This window comes from Lampetra planeri, chromosome 49, assembly GCF_965212315.1.
Source record: "Lampetra planeri chromosome 49, kcLamPlan1.2.h2, whole genome shotgun sequence".
In the NCBI taxonomy this organism is placed as follows: Eukaryota; Metazoa; Chordata; class Hyperoartia; order Petromyzontiformes; family Petromyzontidae; genus Lampetra; species Lampetra planeri.
Genome location: NC_136155.1, coordinates 3254075 through 3280083, shown reverse-complemented (window position 1 = coordinate 3280083; position 26009 = coordinate 3254075). Strand labels below are relative to the sequence as shown.

The window sequence follows — 26009 nt, the reverse complement described above, 5'->3', positions numbered from 1 at the left end:
GGCCTTCATAGGTGCTCGCTAACAGCACTTGCCCCAACAGTCGTGAGGCTAAACTGGGGAATCTTTGTCTTTTGTATACAGGTGTGTGAATATGTTATTTAATGATAACCGTTTACATTTGTAGAGTAGTATGGAGACGTGACGTCATACGTGCGGTGAGGCGCGAGGACGTCATGTCACCTGTGGGTACTTAAGGGGGGCCCCGTGACGAAAGGGGGGTCGGTAAGGCTGGGAGTAGTCTGCACGAACCAGCTGAGACACAAAGCCGGAGCTGGGCAATGAGCGCGCCTGGGGGGGAGGGGGGGAGTAACGTGCTGCAGAAACTGGGAATGCGAGTGTGTAAGCAAGCTTTAAGAGCAATTAAGATTTTCCCTGGTTAATGACATCCTTCCAATGATTGCTCAATTTGAATCCATCCTCTCGGTTGAAGTTATGTCTGTGTTTGTATATCTGGATGGCTTCATGAACAAACCTTTGATAGTAGCCTGACGGTTTGCAGAGTACCTTGGTCTCGGAAAAAAAAACAATATCATGAGAGCCCCACAGCGTTGTAGCAGTGATCAGCAACGGCGGAAGAGGACCTGTGCTATGGGCACGGCATAGTTTAGGAATAAACCTCGCAACCAAATTTAGCAATAAGATGCAACAGGTTATGAGGATTGTACGTAGGTTTTCACCGAGTGAGTTGAGCTGAAACAATAACAAATTGACGCGTTAAACGCGTCACAATTTGTTTTGGGCCATGTCGGATGGTGGGTGGCCTTGGCGACACAGATTTGGTCAGACCGTTAAGTGGCCTAACTCAAAAAAATATATTATGAATCACTGGCTGCGAACCCCTATGTACAGTATACATTTCGGGAGAGATTGCTTGGATGGGTCGACCACTATGCACTGCAGGTTGTCATAGGCTGCTGTTGTACCGTACGTCTATGCATCACGCATTTGTAACCTCTTTGTGTTACACAGTGACCCCGACGTGTACGAATGTCCGAACAACATCATCGCGGCTTCACCGCTCACCAGTGGATACAGGCTTGGCAGACGATGCAACAATAAACCTGCAAGTGAGCTCACACGTGTCATGCACCTGCCTTCTGCACACCATACCGCACAAACACTCGCTCACCACTCGCTCGCATATATCCGCACACCACCGACTTGGGTAATTAAAGTGCCGGATGTTTTCCTTAGTGGGAGTCATGTTTTGTATGAAGCTGACAGATTGGGTTTTTATGGTCGATACACCTTCAGTAATAACCTGGGCTGCCTGCTGGAATTGAACCGCGACCCCCTGCAACAAGGGGCGAATGCGCTACTGCTCGACCATGTGGCTTTACGAACCTCACATGTCTTTGTAAACATCACTGTGTCTTTGTCCTCCCCCCTCCGCCCCCCGCCCCCCACGCAGGCAAGTGCAGTCATGGCGGGATAAATGATGCGTGGCAGAATGAGACTGTGACGGGCGGCATCAACAAGGAGACTCTGGAGCCGAAGCTCTCTCCGCACCACTACCATCACGACGAAGCGGGGCAGATGGCCATGATCGCCACGCGAGACGTCCTCGTCAACTCTGGTGAGATGCAGAGCCAGCTCCACCTAATTACCCAACCTCACCACACAGCTCACCATGATCACAGCTCATCACATACACCTCGTCACGCTACATGCACGAGAGTGTGGGGTAGATGGCATTGGTGGCATCCTGAAACCTCCTCCTCAACTCTGATGAGACACAGAGAGGGCTCCTATGATCACTGTTACATTGTTTTTATAGCTTCATTTTGGTGATATTCGAAAACGTAATGTTAAGCCATATTTGTTTGTTGAAGTACGGAGTTAGCCTGATCATTTTATCTAAATTGTCTTATGGTTGTTATTATTCGACTTGCATCCCATTGCATCCCTACTGGTTTTTCCTGGATGTTTCTGTTGCAAAACGTCACTTTAAGATGTTCTTTGTTCATGATTTGTTTGTTGCGGTTGCACCCGAGTCAAGAGCCTCATGGCTCACAGGGCTATACCTAATAAATGAAACTGAAATAAATGAGGGTTAGAGGCAGCGTTAAGATTAAGGGTCAGGGTTTGAGTTAGGGTTAGAGTCAGGATCAGGGTTAGAGTCAGGGTTAGGGTTACAGTCAGGGTGAGAGTTAGAGTAAGGTTGAGAGTCAGAGTTAAGGTATCCGGGGTGAGGTTCGAGTCAGGGTAAGCCGGGGGAGGATCGAGTCAGGGTTAGAGTCATGGCCAGGATTAGAGCCAGGGTGAGAGAGTCAGGGTGAGAGTCAGAGTTAAGGTAGGCGGGGTGAGGTTCGAGTCAGACTTGGGGTTGTTGTCAGGAGTGGACTTGGGATCAGGTCACGGTTTCCCTCGTGTGGCGACCCCCTCTCATCACAGTGGGCAGCGTGCTGGAGGAGCTGGGTGAAGAGATCTTCATGCAGCTGTTCAATCTGGAGCGGCACTCGCTCGTCTACGTGGTGGACGTCACGGGCAGCATGGGCAATGACATCGCTTTGGTGCGCGACAAGACCAAGGAGATGGTGCTGAACCTGGCCAACAAAACGGAGGCCCCCGAGACATATGTGCTCGTCACCTTCAGTGACCCCGGTACGTGGCCCCCGGGGTTTCCTGGGGCCTCCTCTTCCACTTTTCCACTGGCACATCCGAGCCGAGCCAACTCAGCTGTCCTAATGGTACGGGTGGTTTTTCCGCTGGCCGTTTGCGGAGCTGAGCCGGAACCAAGCCGTGATACGCTGCTGGCCTCAAAGATGGCGTCTGAATCTGACTCGGCATCAAGCAGGGGCGGAGGCTAATGACGCATCATCGCATCTGACGTCAGTCAGTACGCCGTGAGAACTTAACACCAGTGTCTGTGTTCTTTATATGCTTTTATTTAAAGTCTGCCACTTTTATAAACACCCAAAACCACATTCAACCTTTCCTCATTCACGCGGTGGAGAGAGCCAGAGCAGACTGTACGATGGGCAGGAGCTGATCACATCGCTACTCATTCCATTTAGCGTTGGGCATTTTTTTTAGAGTTTGTTTAGTATTGCCTATTTCATGCCCCCCCACCCAGACCACTCTGTGCAAAACAAGGTCATGCTTCGGGTTTGCTGGGGCTCCGTGTTCAGACCCTGCGTTTCCCTCGTGTGTGTGAGTAGATGTTTACAAACCATTGATCACCAGGGACTGGACAGAGATGTACCAGGCACTGGACTCGCTGGAAGTTGGTGGTGGCGGAGACTGCCCTGAGATGGCGCTCACAGCCCTGGAGATTGCGTTGCAGATCTCGCAGCCCGGGTAACCATGACCTATCTCTCTCCTTTGCTTTATCCCAGGCTCGGCGGCCCTGCTTGTCTTTGTCCACTTTGCCCTGCTTGCGGTACCCTCCTGCCTATAGTCGAATCCTCGCCATATCCTCCTTGTCTCTCCGTCTCATCTTTGGTCCACCTCTCGGTTCCTTGCCTCGCACGTCCATCGGCAGAACGCTCCGACCCACATCTGTGCCACCTGTCATCAGGAAGTGTCCCCCACCACTTACCGCACAAGTCAATAGTAATATCACGTCAGGATGGCAGTTCCATGGTTCCTCCGGTAATGTTAACGTTTTTCTTGGCCATCGTTAAAGCATGAATTTGCTTAGAACGACAATCTCCTTTGACCTGTCATGGAATGGCTATGGGTGATTAGACTTGTTTACTTGTTTATCCAGGAGAGCCACACTTAGATGTAGGACTCTTTTTCACCAGGATCCCGCGCAGTTATATATTTCAGATGTTTTTCAGCGAAGTAGTGGGCGTTTATACAAGTGGGAAGAAACCGGAGTGCCCGGAAGAAACCGTTCAATCCCCATACAGATGGAAACAGGTGATTAGTCCACTTGCTGTACTGCGTTGTTCTGACGTGCCAGGGTACGGCTCTTCCTCGACGCCAACGAGATGGGAGTTTCACAACATTTGTGCGGTGATCCACAAACCCTCGGTGCCTCCACCGTGCTGGATTACAGGCCACGTGCAACACAGCCACCACCGCCCGGCTAGAAAAGTTGAAACACGTTTTCTTGGTGGTTGGGGTATGACACGGTCATCTCGTGTAGGAGTAATGTGCGAGCGTAGCCCACTCACCCTTTCTTGTGAGTCCTCCAACCTTGGCTGTGCCAAAGTCATAGCCATGGAGTCAACATTGGGGGGGGACCAAATCTTCCAGGGGGTCTGGGGCTCCTCCCCCAGAAAAAAAATCTAAATTTGAAAACTAATTTCCTGCCTAAAATATTTAGAATTCACTAACACATAGGATGGACTTTTTATTTATTTTTTACAATAATGTCTAATAGTGTATTGTATTACATTGCTCTGTTTTTTTCTTTTTTACCTTTTCTTGTTTCATTGTATGTAATGGCACAGATTAGGGATTAATAAAGTACAACCATAACCACAATAATATAAACAAAAATCTATTTTATAGCAATATATTGGGGGACATTTTGAGCATATTTGAATATTGGGGGAGATGTGTCCCCCCCCCAATATATATCATAATTACGGCCTTGGGCTGTACACACAGAGCGGTCCTATGGACGACTTTACAAGATGTTCTGGAGGCATCAAAGATGCTTGGTTTTCTTCTTTCTCCCAAGACCTTTGTCTTTAACTCCAAACGATTATCACTGCTATATACAGCACACATACAGTCGAAGTTGGAATCTTTCTGCCATGTCTGGGGTGGAGCACCCAGTTCCTACCTCACTGCACTAGCTAGAATTTAGAGTGATGAAGAACTCACGAATGGACTCCAGTGACTCGCTCATCAGTGGTCAGTCACCTCTTCATCGCTCTTCTATTGCTAACACGGTTACTGTTCCCATGAACTTCACCACTTAATTCCTCCACCCATGCTGAGGACTTGGTCTACCAGACTGTTTCCCTCTCATCCACACTGTGTCCAATCTCCACACTGCAGGTCACAACACACTCGCTCACCCACCTACTCAATCGTTCACTCACTCACCGACTCACTCGCCACTCTGCGGGTCACGTCACTTCTCTTCATGCTTCTGTAGTGCCTGAGATACGCGCCACATGCGGGAGTGGGCGTACACGCGCGCAGAGTACAGTGGGAGCAAACGAGGTCGAGGATGTTATTGTTGCTAGGCGTGAGAAGGCCAGAGACGGGTAGGGAGCGATTAAGAACACAGGGCGCTGATTGGCTGGGAGTTGTTATTGTCTAGATGTGATGCCACGCTGTCTGAGGAGAGTAACAGGTGGCAGGGAGCGATTAAGGACGGAGGGCGCTGATTGGCCGGGAAGTTGTTGTTGTCGCTAAGTGGCGCCGCATTGGCTGGGAAAACATGGCAGGTGCCAGCGGGGGCTAGGGGGCGACGGGCGTCGCGGGAGATGCCACCCATTGATTGGAGATTAATTGGCTTGGGGATAAAGAGGGGGTTTTGAAGCAGACGGGAGTTCGCGCCTGGGAGGGAAAGAAGGATGTTGGAGCTGAAGCAGTGGAGCCAAAAGCATTGGAGAAGTATAGGGTAGCAGTGGAGAAGTATAAGGTAGCAGTGGAGAAGTATAAGGTAGCAGTGGAGAAGTATAAGGTAGCAATGGAGAAGCCAGCAGAAGCGGCTGGAGTGTGACGCCGAAGCCAGCAGAGAGCAGCTGGAGTGTGACGGTAAAGCCGATAAAGAGCGGCTGAGTGTGACGGGAGAGCCGATAAAGAGCGGCTGAACTGTGCCGTGGAGAGGAGAGTCAACGGAGGAGAGACGTGGAGCGAGCGAGGCCGGCGGAACGTGGCAAGCGAGCGGAGAGCGCGCAGAAGGAATGTTGATTGGTGTTAGCTGGAGGAATGTTGATCGGTATTAGCGAAATAAAGTGAGAGAGAAAAGCAAGAAGCTGTTGTGTCAAGTCGAGCTACTCCACTTCTTGCCTCACACTGCTCCACTTGGGAATTTCTTCCCATTATCTTCCCCCCCCCCCCCCCAAGCTATTACAATAATTAAACTTGTAAAAATTCTAAGAAACGTGTCAACTTGTGTCTTTGACAAATTTGATAGTAGCATTTTGTTGCTGGCTGCATGACTTTATTGTCACCTTTGGGGTCACTGCGACCTTGTGACCTCGACTGTCATGCCTACAGGTCGGATATTTACCTGTTCACGGATGCGGGAGCAAAGGACGAGGCGGAGAAGAAGGATGCAGTGATGGCGCTGTTTGAGAGCACGGATTCACGGCTGCATGTGTTCAACACGGGGTCCGACTGTACACGTGGAACACAGGGAGAACTCTCCTCACGCGGTACCACGCACAGCTCCCTCACCCCTGACTTGCCCAGCCCTCGCCAAACTCACTACACTCGCATTGTCTCTCAACAAGGTGACCTACACTCGGAAACACTCACCGATACTTACTCACACTCACCGAACTTCTTACACTCGCCTTGCCTCAACAGGATTGCATACTGATCCTGCCCTCACTCGCCCTCTCTTTCCATCGCCCACTCTCCCCTTATATCACCTATGCATGTTCACCCTTATCTCTGCACCCTCTCCCATCTGCACCATCACCAACCCCTCCACCTCCCCAACTCCCCCCCCAAACAGCCAGCGAGCCACGTCAGAACATATACGAGACCCTCACAGCGCTGTCGGGTGGCCAGTATATCCTGACGACCAAGAGCGAGCTGGCCGGCGTGCTGGGCAGCTTGGAGCTCAGCCTCAACGCGGCGCCCGTCTCCGTGCGTTACGTGGAGGTCACGACCCCGGACTCCGTGACCTTCCCTGTGGACTCGTCGCTGTCCGAAATCGCCGTGTCTGTGAGCGGCCCGGCCTCCTTCACTGTGGAGCTGTTCCTTCCCTCAGGTACCGCCTCCATTGCACGGCAGCAATGACTGAGTTGTTAGTCACGCACCTGGCTCTGCTTGTCCCTAAACCAGATTCAGATGTCTTGCGAGGCCAGCGTGGTTCTGGCTCGGCTCAGAAAACAGCCAGTGGAAAAACCACCTATACCATGAACACCCTTTGCGCTGGCTCGGCCCAGATGTGCCAGTGGAAAAGGGGTATAACACGCACACTTCTTCTGTTATAGTACACAGCCACAGACAAAGGTCCCCAATGTAACCTACACAGGCTGTTAGGGCAAGTGCTGTTAGCGAGCATCTATGAAGACTGGTGCACGAAGGGGCGGTGTGGGCAGTGCCATGCCCGTGCTGTTTACTCACTGCACACCAGGTACTCGTTTACATTTCAGTTGACCTCGGGGGAGGCCCAGAACCGGTTCAGACGATCGCTAGCAACTAATGTCGGCCGTGCTCCCATCCCGTCGTCAGGTGAATTGGCCACCGACGTGGAGGAGCTCGTGTCCTCCAGCCAGAACATCGTGCGCCGGGTGACCTCGGTGACCCCGGGCACCTGGACGGTCAAAGTCACGGGGTCGTCGGGGCCTCACCTGGTGAAGGTGACCGGGCGGAGCCTGGTCGACTTCACTGCTCAGCTGCTTAAACGGACGAACGGGTTCATGCTGCCGATTCCAGGGCGCCCCGTCACGGGTACGGCGCGCGGGGTGACAGTGGTCGGTCACGTGGGGTGTGCGTGGGTGTATGTGGTGGTAGTGCATGTGTGATGATCAATTAGGGTCTTTGGCAATATTTTCAGGAGCCAGATGTCAATGTCCAGGTCTGCTGGCCACAACCAGAGAGCTTGAGCAGAGAGTTTGTGTAGTTTTGCTGTTCTTCCTCCGTTGAAGGAGCACAGATTGCAGTAGATTTACTAAATGGTCCATAGTTTGGATTGCATGGCCACAGTCATACTACTTTGCCTTGTCGTTAATGTGTTCTACATATCTCTATGGGTCTCTGTGTATCTCTATGGGTCTCTGGGTTTCCTATATGGTCGGTCCATCGTTTGGCTTACATGGCCACAATCGTACTACTGTGGCTTGTGTCTTTAATTTTCCATTTATGGAGGTGTTCACACCGGGCTGGTGATGTTTTGATGCGGTTGATGGTAACACCAGTGTCCTTGCAAGGTTTTAAGAGTGATTGATAACATGGTGAGTGTATGATGTGCGGTGTAACATGGTGTGGTGTAACGTGAGTGCGATGCAGTGTAATGTGTTGTGACGTGGTGTGACGCAGTGTTATTGTGTTGTGGCGTGAAGTGGTATGACATGGTGTAACATGAGTGTGATGCAAAGTGTTGTGACGCAGTGCGGCGTGGTGTGACGTGTTGTGACGTGGTGTGACGCTGTGTGGGGAGACAGGTGAGCCGTATCAGCTGTGGGTGAAGCCGATGGGCAGCGTGGCTGGTTTCTCCATGTCCAGTGTCCGTCTGCTCTCCGGCATGGGCAACCTCGAGTACCTGGTCTCACCCACCGAATCCGAGTTCGGGGTCCCCTTGCAATTCATTGACTCCATGGTGAGCATTGGGGTCAGGGAGAGGACACGGGGATCAGGGGTGATCCGAGGGGATCGGGTGGGCGGGGGGTGGATCAGAGTAGAGCTGTGATATCTGATTGTCTACTTTATGATTCATAAGCAATTGCTTTTCCAGTTAGGCCACGTAATGATCTGGTAAAATATGCGCTCCAAGATCTTCCACTACCCGACCCGCAAACTATACATTTTTCAGCTCGCTCACCAGTGAGTTGGTGAACAACTCTGCATTCCCATCCAATTCAGGAAGCCATTCCGATTTTCAAGGAGTCTAGTCTGACCTTCTGGATCTGGTCCCGAAGATGCTCGACACAGTTGCAAGGGAAGAGAAGCGTCGCGTCTCTAATTGAGCTAAATCTGGCTGTGAGAATTGCTGTTGAAATCACTGCTTACACAATGTCATGGCTTACAGGGGGGGTGGTCTTCATCCAACAGCGGCTAGATTATGGCTGATTCTGGTTTGCAGGCGTTCATGGTGGAGGTGTGCGGCTCATCTCCGGAGGGCCTCCAGTTCTGCCGCATGCACACGCAGCTCACGACCGTGCAGAGCTTCCGTCTCGCCCAGCTCAACTTCGAGGAAGGTGGGGCAGAGGATCAGAATTGTCCACCTCTCATCGTAGTCACTTGTAATCCACCCTCAGTCACCTTCGTAGTCACTCACCTAGTCGTTCACTTGTATAGTAATTCATTCATATAGTAACCATCGCAGTCACTTACTTATAGTCACTCATAGTCTACCCTCGTTGGCCAAAATCAGTCACTCACCTCTTCCACACTCCTTGCCCACCAACAAAGTCATTCACTCAGTCCACCTTCAGAGTCCACCATCGTACTAATTCTCATAGTCACTCACAGTGCATCACACACAGTCGCACCACGTACGTCATGATGGTGAACGCCATAGGGGGAAAACCTTCATCCAGCAGTGGATAGATTCTGACCCACGCACATCCGCTGACACTGGACACCGTGTCTCCTGTGTCTCCCGTGTCGCCCACGTCTCCCACGATGCCCGTGTTTCCCGTGACGCCCGTGATACCCGTGCCGCCCACATCTCCCGTGACGCTCGTGTGTCGCCTGTCTCCCGTGTCGCCCACGTCTCTAGCCACGCTGCAGCCCGGTGTGGAGGTGTCCCTCTCTGTGGTCCTGGAGAACCGCGGCGTTGCGGCGTCATCCTTCTCAGTGTCAGCGCGTGACGAGCTGGGCTGGGCGAGTGCCGTGAGCCCCAGCAGCGCCGTGCTGGCACCGGGGGAGACCGCCAAACTCAACGTGACCGTGGCGGCGCCACAGAGCATCACCGAGTTCACCAGCAGGTGAGCGGGCGAACATCGCGGGTGCAATGGCATCAGAGATCATCGCCACGTACACAACATCATCACTGACGTCACGAAGCACAATGACATCCCTGAGATCATTAGACACACGATTACATCACCACATCAACATCACTGCAAACACATTCCCTGTTCATGTGCGTGCCTGTGCATGTGTGCCTGCCTGTGTGTGCGGTAGTGTAGCCGGGAAAGGTCCTGGCAAGGATTATTCAACATTGCCTTGCTAGGCACGCTGAGGAGCCCCAATGCGGTTTCAGGAAAGGGCGATCCTGCACAGATGCCATATTTTCTATCCGTCTGCTACAGAAGAGGTGTAGGGAATTCCAACAAGACCTACAGCTCTGGGTTGTTCTTCGTGCTTTCGGAGTCCCTGACCCTCTGCTCATGATCATTAAGGACCTTCATGATGGTGAGCGGGCCCGGGTAAAACTACGTGGCCGGGAGTCAGAGCCATTCTCTGTAAACCTTGGGGTGCGACAAGGATGTCCTCTGGCATTATTTAACATCTATTTTGACCACGTAGTTCGTGAAGCCTTCAATAGCTGTACCGGGGGAATTTCCAATTGGTACAGATATAATGGGAGGCTGATCGATGCCCGGGTGCGGTCAAGGGATGGCTCTCTATTGGTCAACCACGTTATGTATGCCGATGATTTGGTAATTGCTGCTCATTCAGAGGAGGAGTTGGAGACGCTGCTGCTGAAACTGGAGTGTGCCACTAAGAGGTGGGGCCTTACCATCAGCCCCACCAAAACGAAGCACCTGCCTGGGTATTTTGTACCATCGGGCACTCCACCCCCACAACTCCAAATCGGTGATGGGGCAGTTGTGGAGAGAGTGGAGAGTTTCCCATACCTGGGCAGTGTGCTCATGACCGGCTCCGGTTTAACAGCAGAGGTCTCACTCCGAATGAGTCGAGCGGCATTATCTTTTCATCGGTTGCGTAACGCTGTGTGGAAGCTACTTGGTCTGTCGCTCCGCACGAAGCTTCGGGTCTTCTCAGCCACAGTCATTCCCTCCCTTCTCTACGCTTGCGAAACGTGGACCCCCCTAATGGAACATCTTCGCCGGTTAGAAATATTTAGGCTGGCCTGCTGACGATCAATCCTGGGTTTAACCAGGCTGGATTGTGTGAGCTCACAAATCCTCGAAAGATCTGGACAAAGTCCCATCGGTGAGCACCTCCGGTAGGCAAGGCTGTGTTGGCTGGGCCATGTAGCCCGCATGCCCAATCACCGCATGCCCAAACAGCTTTTGTTCGGCCAGATCGAGGAGGCTAAACGGGCGCGGCATGGGCTAGAGAAGAGATGGAGTGACGTGGTACAGGCGGATGTGGAGCTGAGTGGACTTGCCGATGACTGGTACCAGTGGTGTCAAGATCGGCCTCTGTGGAGGAGGCTCGTGAAGGACGCTACTGGGCAGTTGGAGGCAGTCACCCTCCAACAACAACAGAGGGCGGAGGAGCGAGGGCGGAGAGCGACGCACAGTAGGGGGCACAGGTGGTGCATCAGCCAGTCATCTCGGTCATCTCAGCCATCTCAGTCAGTCGACCCGTGGCACCTGGGTCTGCCCCGTGACCTCCTGCCAGCGGGCGTTCGACATTTCACGTGGCCTCAAGGTGCACATGGCCTGGCACAAGCGTCGTGGTGACGTTACCGCCACTTAGTGGCGAATGGCGGTTGTTGTTGTTAGAAGCTACGAACCCGGCGTCCCGAGTTTGATTGCCGCTCGTGGCCAACACCAGTGATAGCGATTATCTGAACCAGTCCTGGGCTTCTCCTAGGTCGACTTACCTGAGCATGTGTGTGCCTGCCTGTGTGTATGTTCCTACATATGCGTGTGCTTGCCTGTGTGCACGTACCTAATTGTGTGTGTGTTAATATATATGCCTGTACCTACCTGTGCGTGTGTACCTACCTGTGCGTGTGTGTGTGCCTGCCTGTGCGTGCTTGCAGCATGCTGCGCGTCACTGCCGAGAGCGTGGATTCTCCGGACTCCTCCTACACCCTCAGCTTCCCCCTGAGTGTCTTCATCGCGCCAGTGGAGGTGAGAAACGAAGACATCGCTCACCGGAGCACGACGACACTCACGACATTGCTCACGACTTACATCCCTCACTCCAACACTCAGTCATTCCTCTATCCCTTAATCACATCACTCACTGCCAGTACTACAATACTGAATAACCATTTGCGCCTTTGAGGAAAACATAATACAATTAATAAGCAGAAAATGTACATCCTTTACAAAACCGTCTGTCCACATAGAAAATATAAAGTAATTTTACACATCCCATCAGCCGCACGGACTTCTGGTAGCACATAAATTGAGCAGCATTGGTTCAGCACATTCGGTGTCAATGTAGAGAGACGCATGTATGAAGAAGAATTATTGTCTTATCTACTCCCTCCCTTCCCGCCTCTCCCCACCCCCATCCCCACTCCTCATGCGCCCTCACCTCCCTCACCTCACCTCCAAATTGCCCGTCATTTTATACGTGTCAAAACATTTGTCACTCGCGTCTAACTTGCACACGGTTAACCGGCAACTCCAATATAAATTATACCACCTCCCGTAATTTGTGATTGGAACATATGTTTCTCCTCGTCGTCGCCCAGATCCCGGACTCGTCCCCCCCTGCGGTGCGAGAGCTGGCGCGGGATGTATCGGCGTGCACGGCGGAGGTGCAGCACGGGGGTGAGGCACTGTGCTCGGGGAGTAGCTGGAGCGTGGACGTCGAAGCCATCGACGCCGAGACGGAGGAACCCCTCACAGTGAACATCGCTCTTGGGGATAGAAAGGCGCTGCTAACCGTGGGCAGCATCGACGGAGTCTACAAGATTAATTATAGGTGTGGGGATGGACGCACACGGGGAGAAGGTGGGGGGCGGCGGGGGTTGATGGAGAGGGATAAGGGGGGAGATGGCAGGGTAATTGGGGAAGGTGGGAGGCAGAGGACACTGGGAGATGGGGGGACAATAAGATGTGCGGGGAAATAGGAAAATAAAGGAATACAGAGACAGTTGGAGACTGGGCACGCGAGGGGACGGGAACAGTGGGAGACGTGGGACGCATGGAGACGGGATAGTGTGGATGAGACGAAACAGTCATGTCTCGGAAACCAATTCCTCAGTATTGGTGAAGGAATCAGTGATTGAGCGTGTGAGTGATTGGATGGTGTTTGAGCAATTAGGTGAGTGTGGGTGAGTAGATGAGTCAGTGAGTTGTTCTGGTGGAGGAATCGACGAGTAAAGTCGACGGTAACCAAGGTGGTAACGACATAAGTGTGATAAGGGGACCCACTTACCACTTACACCTCACTCCCTACCCCTCACCCTGTGCCCGCTCATCTTGTCTCTCCCCTGGGCCCCGCAGGTCTCCGTGCTGCAGCCCATGGGTGACGCTGGACGTGAGTGATTTCACAGGGAACCTGGGGCGCTACTCTCTCGACTTCGCCGAGCCGATGCCGACACAGGACACCACAGCGGAAGGCGGCAGGACGGTAAGGATGCACCCACACCACTATGTGCGGTCCGCTCTCCGATAGCTCGAGTCATCGCTTGCTGCACCGAGTAATCGCACAAGCATGTAGGTGCATGAAGAGACCTTCTGCCTCTTTACGCTTTAAATAGAGGATCTGCCTGGTCAACATCAAATCTTACGGAGGTGGCTGGGTGGCTCAGGAGTTTGAGTATTGACCAGAACCGCCAAGCATCTGGGTTAAAGCCCTTGGTCTGGGTGTCTTTTAGTTGGTTCATATTGGCTTTGTGAGAGATACATAGGACTGCTGACAGCCTGGGTGTGAATCGCGGTTTCAGCCACCAGTGACTAAATTGGGTTCTCAAGTGTAGTGGGTTGATAATCTCTGGCTGGTTTTACATAGAGTCATAGATTGCATAGAGACTAAAATTTTGCATAAAGATTCAAAGACTCGCGTAGACTAATAAGTGATTAAAGCAGGTTATCAAGTGTAGCGAGTAGATGGGCTCATCCTCATCACCAATGACTTAAATAGAGACTCAGCAGACTTATGTAGAGACCAATAGACTCACAGGAGACCCATAGATTCCCACAGAGACTTATAGATGCACACAGAGATGCATAGACTCACACAGACAAAAGTGGTGAATAATCGAGGTTGTCAAGTATCGCGAGTTGATTGTCTCAGCCCGGTTATAAATTACTAATACAGTATAGAGACTCATAAACTTACACAGAGGCCCATAAACTCACAAGAGACCCATGGCTACACACAGAGGCCCATAAACTCACAAGAGACCCATACACTCACACAGACTGAATAGTGATTAACCCGGGTTCTCAAGTGGAGCGAGTTGATGGTCTCAGTCCGGTCACCACTGGCTAACCACATGTACCCGGCAGGCGATGGTGATCGCCTTGTCGGTGGTGAGCGTGGTGCTGGTCGTCATACTCATCGCGCTGGGAGTGGTCATCGGACGATACTGCTGCCGCTCCAAGCGGGCGGTGCAGCAGGATGCTACGCCCAGCATCATCACCAACCCCTGGGCCAAACCCATGCAGCGCCCTGATATGAAATAGCAACATCCAGCACAATATACACACACCGCAATCTACACCCAGCACACTCAGCCTACATCGAACAAACCCCCCCCCTTTCCCGGCGAGTTATTTTGCTCCTGTCTCCCATGCTCTAAAATCGCCCTGATTTTGAATAAAGGATTTGAGAAGATGTGCTGCGGTTGTGTGGTGGATGGCTGTTATTGCTATGGACCTCACACAAACATACCAATCTCACACACTCCTATCTTGTACTCACACGGATACATACCCCTATCACCTCCGATTAGCATGGTTGGCTAAATACAGTGCGAGAGAAGTTCAACATAATGTACATACATATCACACACACAACTCCTGTGTTCGGAAGCCACTGGAGCTATGAAAACGAATTTATTTAGAACTGCTTTTTGTGTTGTTTGTTGTCGTTTCACCGCACATCCGATTAGCACGGTTTGCTACGTATGGTGCGAAATAAGTTAATCTCCCAGAGTTTTGCATACACTCCCATCACACACACATACGTGCCATACTCTTATAAAAGACTAGCGGGAAGTACCCGGCATTGCCCGGGTGAAAAATATCTTTCAAAACTTCTGTGAAAAACCTTACATATAGTATTATCTATTGACTCTGTAGTAGTATCTACTGACTGTACAGTAGTATCTACTGAGCCAGTAGTAACGACTGACCGTAGTAGTATCTACTGGCCCTACAGTAGTATCTACCGACTCTATAGTAGTAACGACTAACTGTATAGTAGTATCTGCTGACTCGAGCAGCTACTCACCGTAGTAGTATGTACTGACTGTATAGTAGTATATACTGACTGTAGCAGTATTGACTGACTGTAGTGGTATATACTGACTGTTTTAGTATCTAGTAACTCTATATAGCATGATCTATCAACTCGATAGCAGTATTTACGATCACTACAGCAGTGCATACCGACTGAGGTGGTACCTACTATGATTACAGCAGTGCATATTGTGGTGGTACCTGTTATGATTACAGCAGTGCATATTGTGGTGGTACCTGCTATGATGACAGCAGTGCATACTGCTGTGGTGGTACCAGCTATGATTACAGCAGTGCATATTGTGGTGGTACCTGCTATGATGACAGCAGTGCATACTGCTGTGGTGGTACCAGCTATGATTACAGCAGTGCATACTGACTGGTGGTACCTGCTATGATGACAGCAGTACATACTGTGGTGGTACCTGCTATGATGACAGCAGTGCATACTGACTGTACTCATCACCACTCACTGTAAAAGGTAAATTTGCAACGCTGGGTATATCGAGTTTATAGCACAAAGGCTTCGCCTGACAAGTGTGGGGTGTCGAGGCCTAGTAACGTGCAGAGCCTCCGGCCTCGCCTAGATTGCCCACCCGGCCGAGGTTGAGTGCTGGGCCGCTACCCCCCCCCCCCCCGCGCTAGAATAATACTGTCTAATCGCTATAATTTTATCATCTACCGACCCTATAATAGTAATTGCACACATTGGGGTGGGGGGGAGTGAAGAGGACGTGAAACTTTGATGAATTTACCTCAGCGTCGCGTGTTAATGCGTGTGCATATTTTTAACGGGAATGAGCAATGGCGTCCGCCCTGCAGCGACAGCGTAGTGCCCGTTGCCAGGGGCAACCGCCCGTTGAATTATATAGGTAAGATATCTATCCCGTTTAGCCTTAACAGACTTTTGGAAGAAGTTATGTTCACGAGCACATATGAAATCCGGCATGGCACACGAGGGGGAGTGTGGCCAGCACCATGCCCAGCTGCCTTTGTATCCCAAGTAGCAATGTTTACACACCACCCCAGGTACTATTTTGTCGTCATTGGTGTTGACCGTGAGCGGGAATCGAACCTGGGTCACCTGGTTCGTAGAGCAGCACGCTAACTGCTGCACTACCACTCCCTACCAATACCCGCCATTCGCCACTAAGTGACCGTAACGTCACCACGGCCCCTGTCCTAGGCCAAATGCACTTTGAGGCCACGTGAAGTGTAGAAGGCTTACTGACAGGATGTCTCGTGACAGACCCAGGTGCCATGGATTGACTGAGATGACTGGTAGATGCACCAGCTATACCCCCTACTATGCAAACTTGCAACATTTTAGCTGCTCATTGTGAGCGTTGCTCCTTTTCCCTCAGTTGTCGGAAGCGACTACCTCCAACTGCCCAACAGCATCCTTCACAAGACTCCTCCATCGAGGCCGATCTTGACACCGCTGGTACCAGTCGTTGGCAAGCCCACTCAGCTCCACATTCTCCTGTACCGCATCAGTCCATCTCTTCTCCAGCCCATGTCGTACCCGTTTAGCCCGCTCTATGTGGCCAAACAGCTGCTTGGGCATGCGGTAGATAGGCATGCGGTGGCCGGGCATGCGGGCTACATTACCCAGCCAACGCAGCCTTGCCTGCCTGAGGAGCTCACTGATGGGAATGTGTCTAGATCTTTCAAGGATTTGTGAACTCCTCACAATCCAGCCTGGTTAAACCCACGATGGATCGTCGGCAGGCCAGCCTCAATGTTTCTAACCGGCGCAGATGTTCCATGAGAGGGGTCCACGTTACACAAGCATATATAAGAGAGGGCATGACTGGCAGAGAAGACTCGAAGCTTCATGCGAAGCAACAGACCAGATAGCTTCCACACACCATTACGCAGCTGATGAAAATATGCCGCCCAACTGATTCGGCGTGAGACCTCTGCTGTCAAACCGGAGTTGGGTATAAGCACACTGCTCAGGTATGGAAAAATCTCCACTCCACAACTGCTCCATCACCAATGGGGAGCTGAGGGGGTGGAGTGTTTGGTGGCATAAAATACTTAGCGGCAAACTCCAGGTTCAGCAACAGTGCCTCAAACTCCTCCTCTGAGTGAGCAGCAATCACCAGATCATCACCATACATAACATGGTTGACCAATAGGGAGCCATCCCCCATCTGCACCCGGGCATCGATCAGCCTCCCATTGTATCTGCTGTACCAGATGAGAATTCCTCCGATACAGCCACGGAACGCTTCTCAAACTACGTGGTCAAAGATGATGTTAAGTAATGTGGGAGCCAGAAGACATCCCTGTCGCACCCCAAAGTGAACAGGGAATGGCTCTGACTCCTGGCCACGTAGCTTTATCCGGGCCTGCACACCATCATGAAGGCCCTTAATGATTGTGAGCAGAGAGTTAGGAACTCTGAAAGTAAGAATAACTACCCACAGTGCTGGCCTGTTGATGGTATCATAGGCGTTGACCAGGTCAATAATGCAGAGATGTAGGTCTTCCTGTAATTCCCTACACCTCTGCTGTAGAAGACGGACAGAGAATATGGCATCCGTGCAGGACCGGTCTGAAACCTTATTGGGGCTCCGCAAGCCTCTCAGTGTGCCTGGCAAGGCGATGTTGAATAATCCTTTCCCGGTACACTGAGAAGAGAGATGCCCCTATAGTTGTTACAATCTGTGCGGTCTCCCCTTAAAGACGGGGACCACCACGGCGGGTGCCGCAGGATTGGAAAGGCATTCTTCCAATCCTGCGGAACCCGTCCTGTAGTCCAGACAGTTGTGATGATGTCATGTAGGGCAGTCTTCATACAGATGCCACTCTCCCTTAGCATGTCACTTTGGAGATCGCCCGGCGCTTGTCCTGGTCTCACACTCAGGATCGCCTCTCGCACTTCCTCCACAGATTGCACCTCAGCTAACCATTCAGAAGGGGTGGCTACTTCTGTCAATATTTGAGGCATGGCAGCCATAGCAGGGTCGTCACCACCTTGCCCCACGATGTTGTCGGTGCAGAGGGAATTCCCCTCCTCCAAGATCTCACAAAAAATACTCTGTAAACCTGTAGACCTGTTCCTGGGGGTCGGAGATCGGATTACCGTTCTTTCCCGTGATTTGTGATTGCGGGCTACTGAGGCAGATTCCATCTCCTTAGCAACCTGCGCCCACCACTCATTCTTGCAACGCCGCACGGCTCTCTGAATCTTCAAGCGAAGGCTGCGGTAAGCCTCCTCATTCTCCGGGAGTGGGCCTGTCATTTTCTCTCAACCATCCGGAACACCTCCTCCTTCAGCCAGGGTCTCCGGGGAGGTCTGAACCGCGTACCCAATGCAGCCGTTGCAGCTGCACGAGCCGCAGTCCTGAACCTCACCCGTTTCCCCTCAGCATCGGAACGAGAGCGGGAAAGGGGGGATGTGAACCCCAGCTGCAGTACACACGCACATAGACATACACACAGATAATCGCTGCTGCCACTGGTATTGGTGGTGGTGGCCGTGGACGGGGGTATCGCCTCTGTCATTCTTAAAGGCGCATTGGGACAGAGGATTGCGCCAATACAACATCACTGCCCTGCAGGGCAACATCATTTTGGCGGTACACGAGCGCTTGTTGCACCTAGGTGTACATAAGACGCTGGCCACACTCAAGTTGGACTTCTTCTGGCCTGGCATGGCTGAGGATGTCACTAATTTGTTGAAATGGTATGTGCAGTGCGTGCAGCGGAAGCCGCCGGTGAAACCCTGTTGTCCACCATTACAATCGATTCAGGTTTCCCGCGTGAACGAATTAGTTGCGCTCAACATCCTTGGTCCATTTCCCACTACCCCTCGTGGGAATAAGTAATTGCTGGTGGAAGTCGAGTATTCTTCACGATGGCCTGTGGCCTAGCCGCTCCCCATCCAGTCAGCGGCGACGATTACTGAAGCATTCCTCAATGGCTATGTAATGGACAAGGGCGCTCCCGAACGTCTTCTGACTGATCAGGGCAAAAATGTATCCTCAAAGATGTTGCAGGTGTGCGATTTGTTGGGAACAAAGGTATGCACGTCACCGTACCACCCGCAGACGGATGGCATGGTTGAGCACCTACACAGGACTCTGACGTCCATGTTGAGCCACCAGGTCAGCGAGTCCCAACTCGACTGGGATTTACAGATTCCCGGAGTCCTATCTGCATATAGTATGGCCCCTCACGCATCCACCGGCTACTCACCGTGTTTTTTTAATGTACGGGAGAGAACACGGGCCCCCGATTGATGCAGGCCGCGCCCAACAAAGCTAAATCCAAAATTTCTGACTCTGTGCATATCACCCTTCAAAAGCCTCTAGGGTTAATTCTGATTTGCGCCAATTGGCCAATGAGCGGCTGAAGGGTTCACGTGTTTCTACACATGAGTGGGCGCCTGTGGACAGAGCCTGATTGCACTGTCCAATCGTACCGGTGGGTACGTAACCAAAATTGTTCAAACCTTTGAGAGGACCGGTTGATGTGATTCGGGTCGTTCGGCCACAATGTGTCCAGATCCGCTTGAGGCGGCGGAGTTGGTATGTGCATCCCTCGTGCCTCAAGCCTTTTATTGCGCCACGCGAGTTCGTTCCATCTCCACACTGCAGGCGCCGTCTCCAACACGTGGATGAGGACTCCAGCTAGGATCCTGTCCATTGTAGCTACTCCCTGTAACTAGCATAGTTAGCCTGGTGGTCCACCAGCATAGGTTATCTGGTGAAGGGGCAGTAACCCCTTTGGGTTATGTGTTGGTATTTATAGATGTGTGTTGCCTCCAAGAAGTACGTCTGGGACTCAGTTGAATCCACTACAAATACACAAATATACGGGCCAAGATGCTATGTTTGGCTGTGGCGTCAGCAATTATTGCCATTTCACACCCTGCACATTGACGTACATTGTCAAGGTTTACCGCTCGTCAGCGACCTTTAACCCCCGATTGAGCAGTATAAACGAGGTGGTTGACTCTTTGTAAGCATGCGAACTTGTAATTATTTTAGTGCCCTGCTGTGCAACCCACCACGAAAAAAAGGTTGTCACTCTGATCACACGTCGACTGCACGCACGACTCATTACACGTCAAATATACAGTATCACTAAATTGCAATCACGACAATCACCGTGTGCATCACACCCATCAAACATCTATATACTACTTAAAAGGGAAATTTGTGAATGTGTTCGAAATGTGTAGCATACTTCCCGGCATGCAATAAACTTGAAATTTGGCATGTGGGTAGCTTCCAGGTTGTACACAATGCAAAAAGTATAAAAATAGACTTTTGTATTTTTGGGGGTGGGGGGGGGGATAACCATGAAGTGTGTGGCGTTCTAGGTCCCCTGCTCTTCACAGCCTACACTTCCCCGATCGGCCGGCTCATTGCAAGCTTTGGTGTTAAGCATCACTCATACGCGGATGACACGATTCTATTCACCGCCATCGATTCTAGCAATGCATCTGGATTCGAGAGGCTCTCGGAATGTACCACCGCCGTGCAACAATGGTTCACTGCACACAACCTAGCCCTTAATCCGAAAAAGTCAGTGGCCATCATGTTAGGTACCAAGCAACGTCTCAATTCAGCAGCACTCCCCACACACATACACATCTTCGGTCACAGCATCAAGTTCACCGACCACTTCAGCTACCTCTGTGTCATCCTAGATTCAACTTTATCCTTCGACCGTCAAACCAACCATATCATCAGCTCATGTAACTTTCACCTGAAGGCTCTTAGACACATACGTCCTCTCATCTCTACTGAAATTGCCAACACATTGGCATGTTGCATAGTTGGGTCTCGCCTTGACTATTGCAACTCCGTCCTAGTCCGGACCTCCGCTGGCAACCTAAAGAAACTTCAAAGACTACAAAACAACCTCCTGGCACGCGTCGTCATTGCCCACACTCATCCCCGTCTCGACTCACTAGCTTGTCTCCGTGCTCTCAACTGGCTCCCCATCGCCAGTAGGGTCACATACAAGACCGCCTGCCTCTGCCACAATGCCTTCATATCCGCCTGCCCGCCGTACCTTTCTTCACTATTGACAACTTGCAGCTCAGCACACGGCAGATGCCTGCGCAGCGCGACTCACGACCTCCTCTCGATACCAAGATCCAGGATGGTCATCATGTCTATACTTCGCTTCTCGGTGGCAGCCCCAACAGTCTGGAACGATATCCCTCTGCACATTCGCAGCATCACCTCAATCGCCTCCTTCAAGAGACACTTAAAAACTCACCTCTACAATCCACGTGCTTTTGAGCGACTCTGAGCTTGGCTCGGCACCTCTGAGTTGCGGCCACTACGTCTGCAAATTTGCGCGCGTTACAAATTGAACTATTATTATTATACAGGACTGGCGAGAATCGATATCTGGTCAGCGTTTGTGGTATCGATTAAATGCGAATAGGCCGATTCTAAAGAAATCGACTACCTTCGATTCCTGTGAGCGATTTAAAGAATCGAATCTTGGCGCGCGAGCGGCAGTTGTTTTTTCCCACCGCGCGTTGGGTTTTATTTTAATTAATGAGGTAATGATCAAAGTTGTATTTTCATTTATCATTAAATTGCTTTAAAAATATATAGTTATATGATTGATAAAGATTAGGGTTAATCTAATCACGTTAAACGTTTCCCCCCTAAGTAACATGGCTAAACGGTTCAATGTCAATGGGTCTTTTATGTAAACATTTAGGTAAATTATTATTGCAAGTACTTTTAATTCTTACCTATAAAAGTAATTTTTGTCTGTCTGTATACGCAACTTGCGACGTTTTTAACTCACAAACTGGGGTTTACATTTCTAACTTTAAAGTAGTTAAATTGACAATTTAGTACTATTAATTATGATATTACTCTACGTTGAGCGCGCGCCAAAGCACGAAACGTCGTGGTTCCCATAGCAACGCACGGGGGCGGGAAAAATGTATCATTCGCTTTAATGCAAAAACAAAACTCCTTTAAATTTCGATTTAAAGCTTTCGTGACTGCAGGGATTCATATTCTTGGTTCTTTCGGTAAAGTCGTCACGTAATAATAAAATAATAAAAATGAAACATAATAAAATACAATTCTCACGACGTTTCGGCCACAACGCAAGCAGCCGTCCTCAGGTGAAGACCAGGTCTGTCGGAAAGACAGCATCCGACTTGATTTGACCCAGACTGTCTTTCCGACAGACCTGTTCTTCACCTGAGGACGGCTGCTTGCGTTGTGGCCGAAACGTCGTGAGAATTGTATTTTATTGTGTTTTATTTTTATTATTTCCCCTCTACGTGACTTTACCGAAAGAACCAAGAAGATGAAAACTCCTTTAAATTTAGTTTTTTTTTTATAAAAACAACGATTTTATAAACAACTTCGTTTAATATTCTTGGTTCTTTCGGTAAAGTCACGTAGAAGGGAAATAAAATATTTAAAAAATCTCACGTTTCGACTGCAACACAAGCAATCATCATCAGGTGTGAAATCCGCACGTAAATAATAAGGCGTCCATACAAAATTTTAAATTTCTTGAAAGGAGGTAATTAAATAACGAATTCATGCCGATTTTGATACAGGCATGCATTGTCACCGGATCTGAGTATGTGTGCAAAATTTTGAATTGATTAGACAACAGGAAGAAGACTAACTTGTGATTACAAGATTTGACTACGACAAACACAAGTGAAGTTGAATAAACTCCTTGAAAAAGTTTTTTTAAAAACAACGGTGTTATTTAAAAGTGCACTAAAAAGTAAATAACTCGATTTGAGAACGGGAAGTGGACGACAACTTGATTACAAGAGACACGCAGCGCCTGCTTTCTGTGTGAGCCGAGTCCACAGTTTAGGGACCGCGGCGTTTTTGACCTACACAAATATATATAAATAATAAGGCGTCCATACAAAATGTAAATTGCTCTAAAGTAGCGAATTAATTGATTAATTGATGTCGATTTTGATACAGGCATGCATTGTCACCGGATCCGTGTACGTGTGCAAAATGTGGAATTGATTGGACAACGAGAAGTGGACGAAATTTTGATTACAAGATTTGACCCAGACTGAAGAATCACGTTAAGAAAAACTGTTGAAAAAGACACAACGCTGAGGTAATTCTTCAAAGTGTGATGTCCTCTTCTCCTCCTCCCACCCCAATGTGTGCAGTTACTACTATAGTCAGTAGATACTACTGTGGAGTCTGCAGATACTACTATAGAGTTTGCAGCTATTGCTATGGAGTCTGCAGATACTACTATTGAGTCGGCAGATACTACTATGGAGTTAGTAGTTACTACTATAGTCTGTAGATACTACTATTGAGGCAATAGATACCACTATAGATTCAGTAGGTGCTACTATCGTCGTTAGATACTACTGCAGAGTCAGTAGTTATTACTGTAGAGCCAGATACTACCGTAGAGTCACTCGATACTACTCACTCTGTTGTATGTAGGGTGTTTAGGTATGTATCCCTACGCGGGGGTAAAAATATTTTTTGAGGGTAGTGGGGGGGTCGACAATTTTCGTAAACCTTTTAGATCAACTATTTACCCCCCACTTTCTATAACCTTTTTGACTTGTAATTTTGTTGACGGACAAATGGACAGACAAACCGGGCTTTCACAAAAGCTTAGTATTTGTGTATGTATATATTATGTTTTTAAGTTTTGAGAAGTTTTGAAATATATTTTTCCCCGCCGGGTACAACAAAAAGCGTCGTTCGCCACTAAGTGGCGGGGACGTCACCACAACGCTTGTGCCAGGCTAGATGCACTTTGAGGCCACTTTAAGTGTCGAAGGCTCTCTGCTAGAAGGATGTCATGGGACAGACCAAGGTGTTATGGGTTAACTTAGATGACTGGCAGATGCACCACCTGTGCTCCCCATTGTGCCAACTCGCTGTAGTATGTTAGATGTGCTCGTTGTTTTTGGAGTGGTTGCCATGTTTCATCATTCCACCGTGTCTCTCTGTGCTTGTCTTTCCCCGTGTCCCCTGTCAGTGTCTCTCTGGCTCGCTCCCCCACCCCCTCTCTCTCCCTCCCGGTGTCTCCCTGTGTCCCCATGCGCCCCCCTCGCCACCGCATCTCTCTCTATCTGTATCCCCACGACCCCCGGAGTTCCGCCCGTCACCCCCAACGTCTCCCCCACTCACACCACCGCGTAGGCCTCGGCAAGGTAAGGTAAAAGTTAAAATGTTAAAAAAACAAGCCTACCTTTACCTTACCACAATACAATCACTCTACCCTACCTTTTAATCTTTAGCAGGTAAGGTTAAAGGTAAAAACCAACGAGCCTAACTTTACCCTACCTTTTACCCTTACCCCATACAAATTACCTGATTACAGGGTATTACTAGGGTACTACACATGAAAAAGGTTTATAACGGTAAATGCTAGGTAGAGCGCTTTATTCATATAGAATACTCTCGATGATTCCAATGTTACACGCTTTCTTTTAACTCACTCTGTCTGTTGTTGTTGTCGTTATTGTTGTTGTCGTTGTTATATCCTCAAATATTGAAACTCAATTTTAACCCACTTCCCAATGTGGTATCGACTGCAAACTTGGTATATTTATGTCATACTGATGACAACACGATATTCTATTATCACAAATTAATATATAAATATATTTTTTTACATTATGTTTTATATGTTATGTTTCGGCTTGGGTCTAATTGTCCACAGTCAACTCACGTTGGCTGTAAATCACCACGGCCCCTTACGTTATGGCAAGTTTCGGGGCCACTTCCTGGAGTCGTGGAGTTCTGCCATTACGAGTACATTTAATAAAAGCGTGTTTAACAAAAGTTTTTTTTAACATTACTTATTAAATGGAGGCCACGGACTGCGCCACTGAGCTTTTAGCGGTAAACAAGGCACCGTATTTACCGGGTAATACTTCACGCTACCTTTACCCTACCGGGTAATTCTTCCGAGCTACCTTTACCCTACCCTTTACCTTACCCCTTGGCATGCCGACACCTTTACCCTTTTACCCGGTAAAAAGGGTAAATTACCTTACCTTGCCGAGGCCTACCACGGCGCCAGGGTACGCGAGCCCCCCTCGGGAGGGGGCATGAGGTAAGAAGCATACAGGGGAGAGTCCACGGAGGATCTTGAAGATGAAGATCGCGATCTTGGAACTGATTTGGGATGGGATTGGGAGCCAGTGGATGGATTGGAGCGCTGGGCTGATGTGGTCTCATTCAGGAGTCTGGTGGTGCAACTTTGGAATCATCTGGCGTTTGTAGATGATTAATTTTGTGAGTTGTTATTGTTGTTAAAAATAAGAGGTCATAAACCTTGGGCTAGGTGGAGTCGGCTGGTTAATCATTGCGCGGTCCGCCTTCGGCAATCAGTAGGCACTTCTGACGCATTTATGTGAAATGCGTATTGGTGGCTCAAATGTATTTTGTGTAACCGGGTGAGCACTTCAAGGGACGAGGATGAGTCTCGTTGGCCAAAACCACCCGGGTCACCAAACTGACTTTTTAAAAGATAAAAACAAGCACAGCAATGCAACAAAGGTGAAAGAGATAACAATGGGATAGAAATCAAACCAGATATAAATTGGTGCAAAAATTACTTCGTTAAGAGTATAAACGGAAAACAGTGCACAAACATCGGATATTAACTGAAATACATTTCCAGCAACAAAAGTTGTCCAGCCCAAATTACTTTCGAAATTCACACTTCTTCCGTCAAATACACGCCACGCTTGTGGGTGTCACGCGGCCATCCGTGCTGTCCGACTCCCTGCCTGCCCCTGTTAAAGTCCAGGTTCAACTCTTCTACTGCATACTCTCAAGCCTAAATATAGGTTTTTTTTCAGACCACGAAACAACGTTTTTCAACAATATTAAACAAACAAAACCCCTCTTTGATGTCCGTTTAAACGCCATAAAATATGACGAACTTGCC

At 49.7% G+C, this 26009-nt stretch overlaps 2 protein-coding genes across 2 annotated transcripts in view; both read left to right on the top strand.

Annotated features, from left to right (window-relative positions):
• Positions 1-26009, top strand: part of LOC144733970 (von Willebrand factor A domain-containing protein 7-like) — a 52329-nt gene that overhangs the window by 3075 nt on the left and 23245 nt on the right. Inside the window, exons 4-6 of the mRNA XM_078615999.1 lie at positions 970-1067; positions 1412-1576; positions 2395-2604. Coding sequence (XP_078472125.1) covers positions 970-1067; positions 1412-1576; positions 2395-2604 — 473 coding nt within the window. The remainder of the gene's footprint in view (positions 1-969; positions 1068-1411; positions 1577-2394; positions 2605-26009) is intronic.
• LOC144733971 (von Willebrand factor A domain-containing protein 7-like) lies at positions 3200-14469 on the top strand. Its single transcript, XM_078616000.1, has 11 exons — positions 3200-3300; positions 6133-6232; positions 6445-6853; positions 7321-7539; positions 8253-8407; positions 8891-9005; positions 9530-9737; positions 11714-11804; positions 12377-12609; positions 13134-13260; positions 14142-14469. Exons 1-11 carry the CDS (start codon positions 3200-3202, stop codon positions 14316-14318), a joined length of 1935 nt encoding a protein of 644 aa, XP_078472126.1. The 3' UTR covers positions 14319-14469.

Bases quoted from the DNA above. Each gene is read 5' to 3' on its own strand.
- LOC144733971 (XM_078616000.1), top strand. From the start codon at position 3,200: ATGTACCAGGCACTGGACTCGCTGGAAGTTGGTGGTGGCGGAGACTGC. The intron at 11,805-12,376 runs GTGAGAAACGAA...GTCGTCGCCCAG, and splicing joins TCTTCATCGCGCCAGTGGAG to ATCCCGGACTCGTCCCCCCC. The intron at 13,261-14,141 runs GTAAGGATGCAC...TGTACCCGGCAG, and splicing joins CAGCGGAAGGCGGCAGGACG to GCGATGGTGATCGCCTTGTC.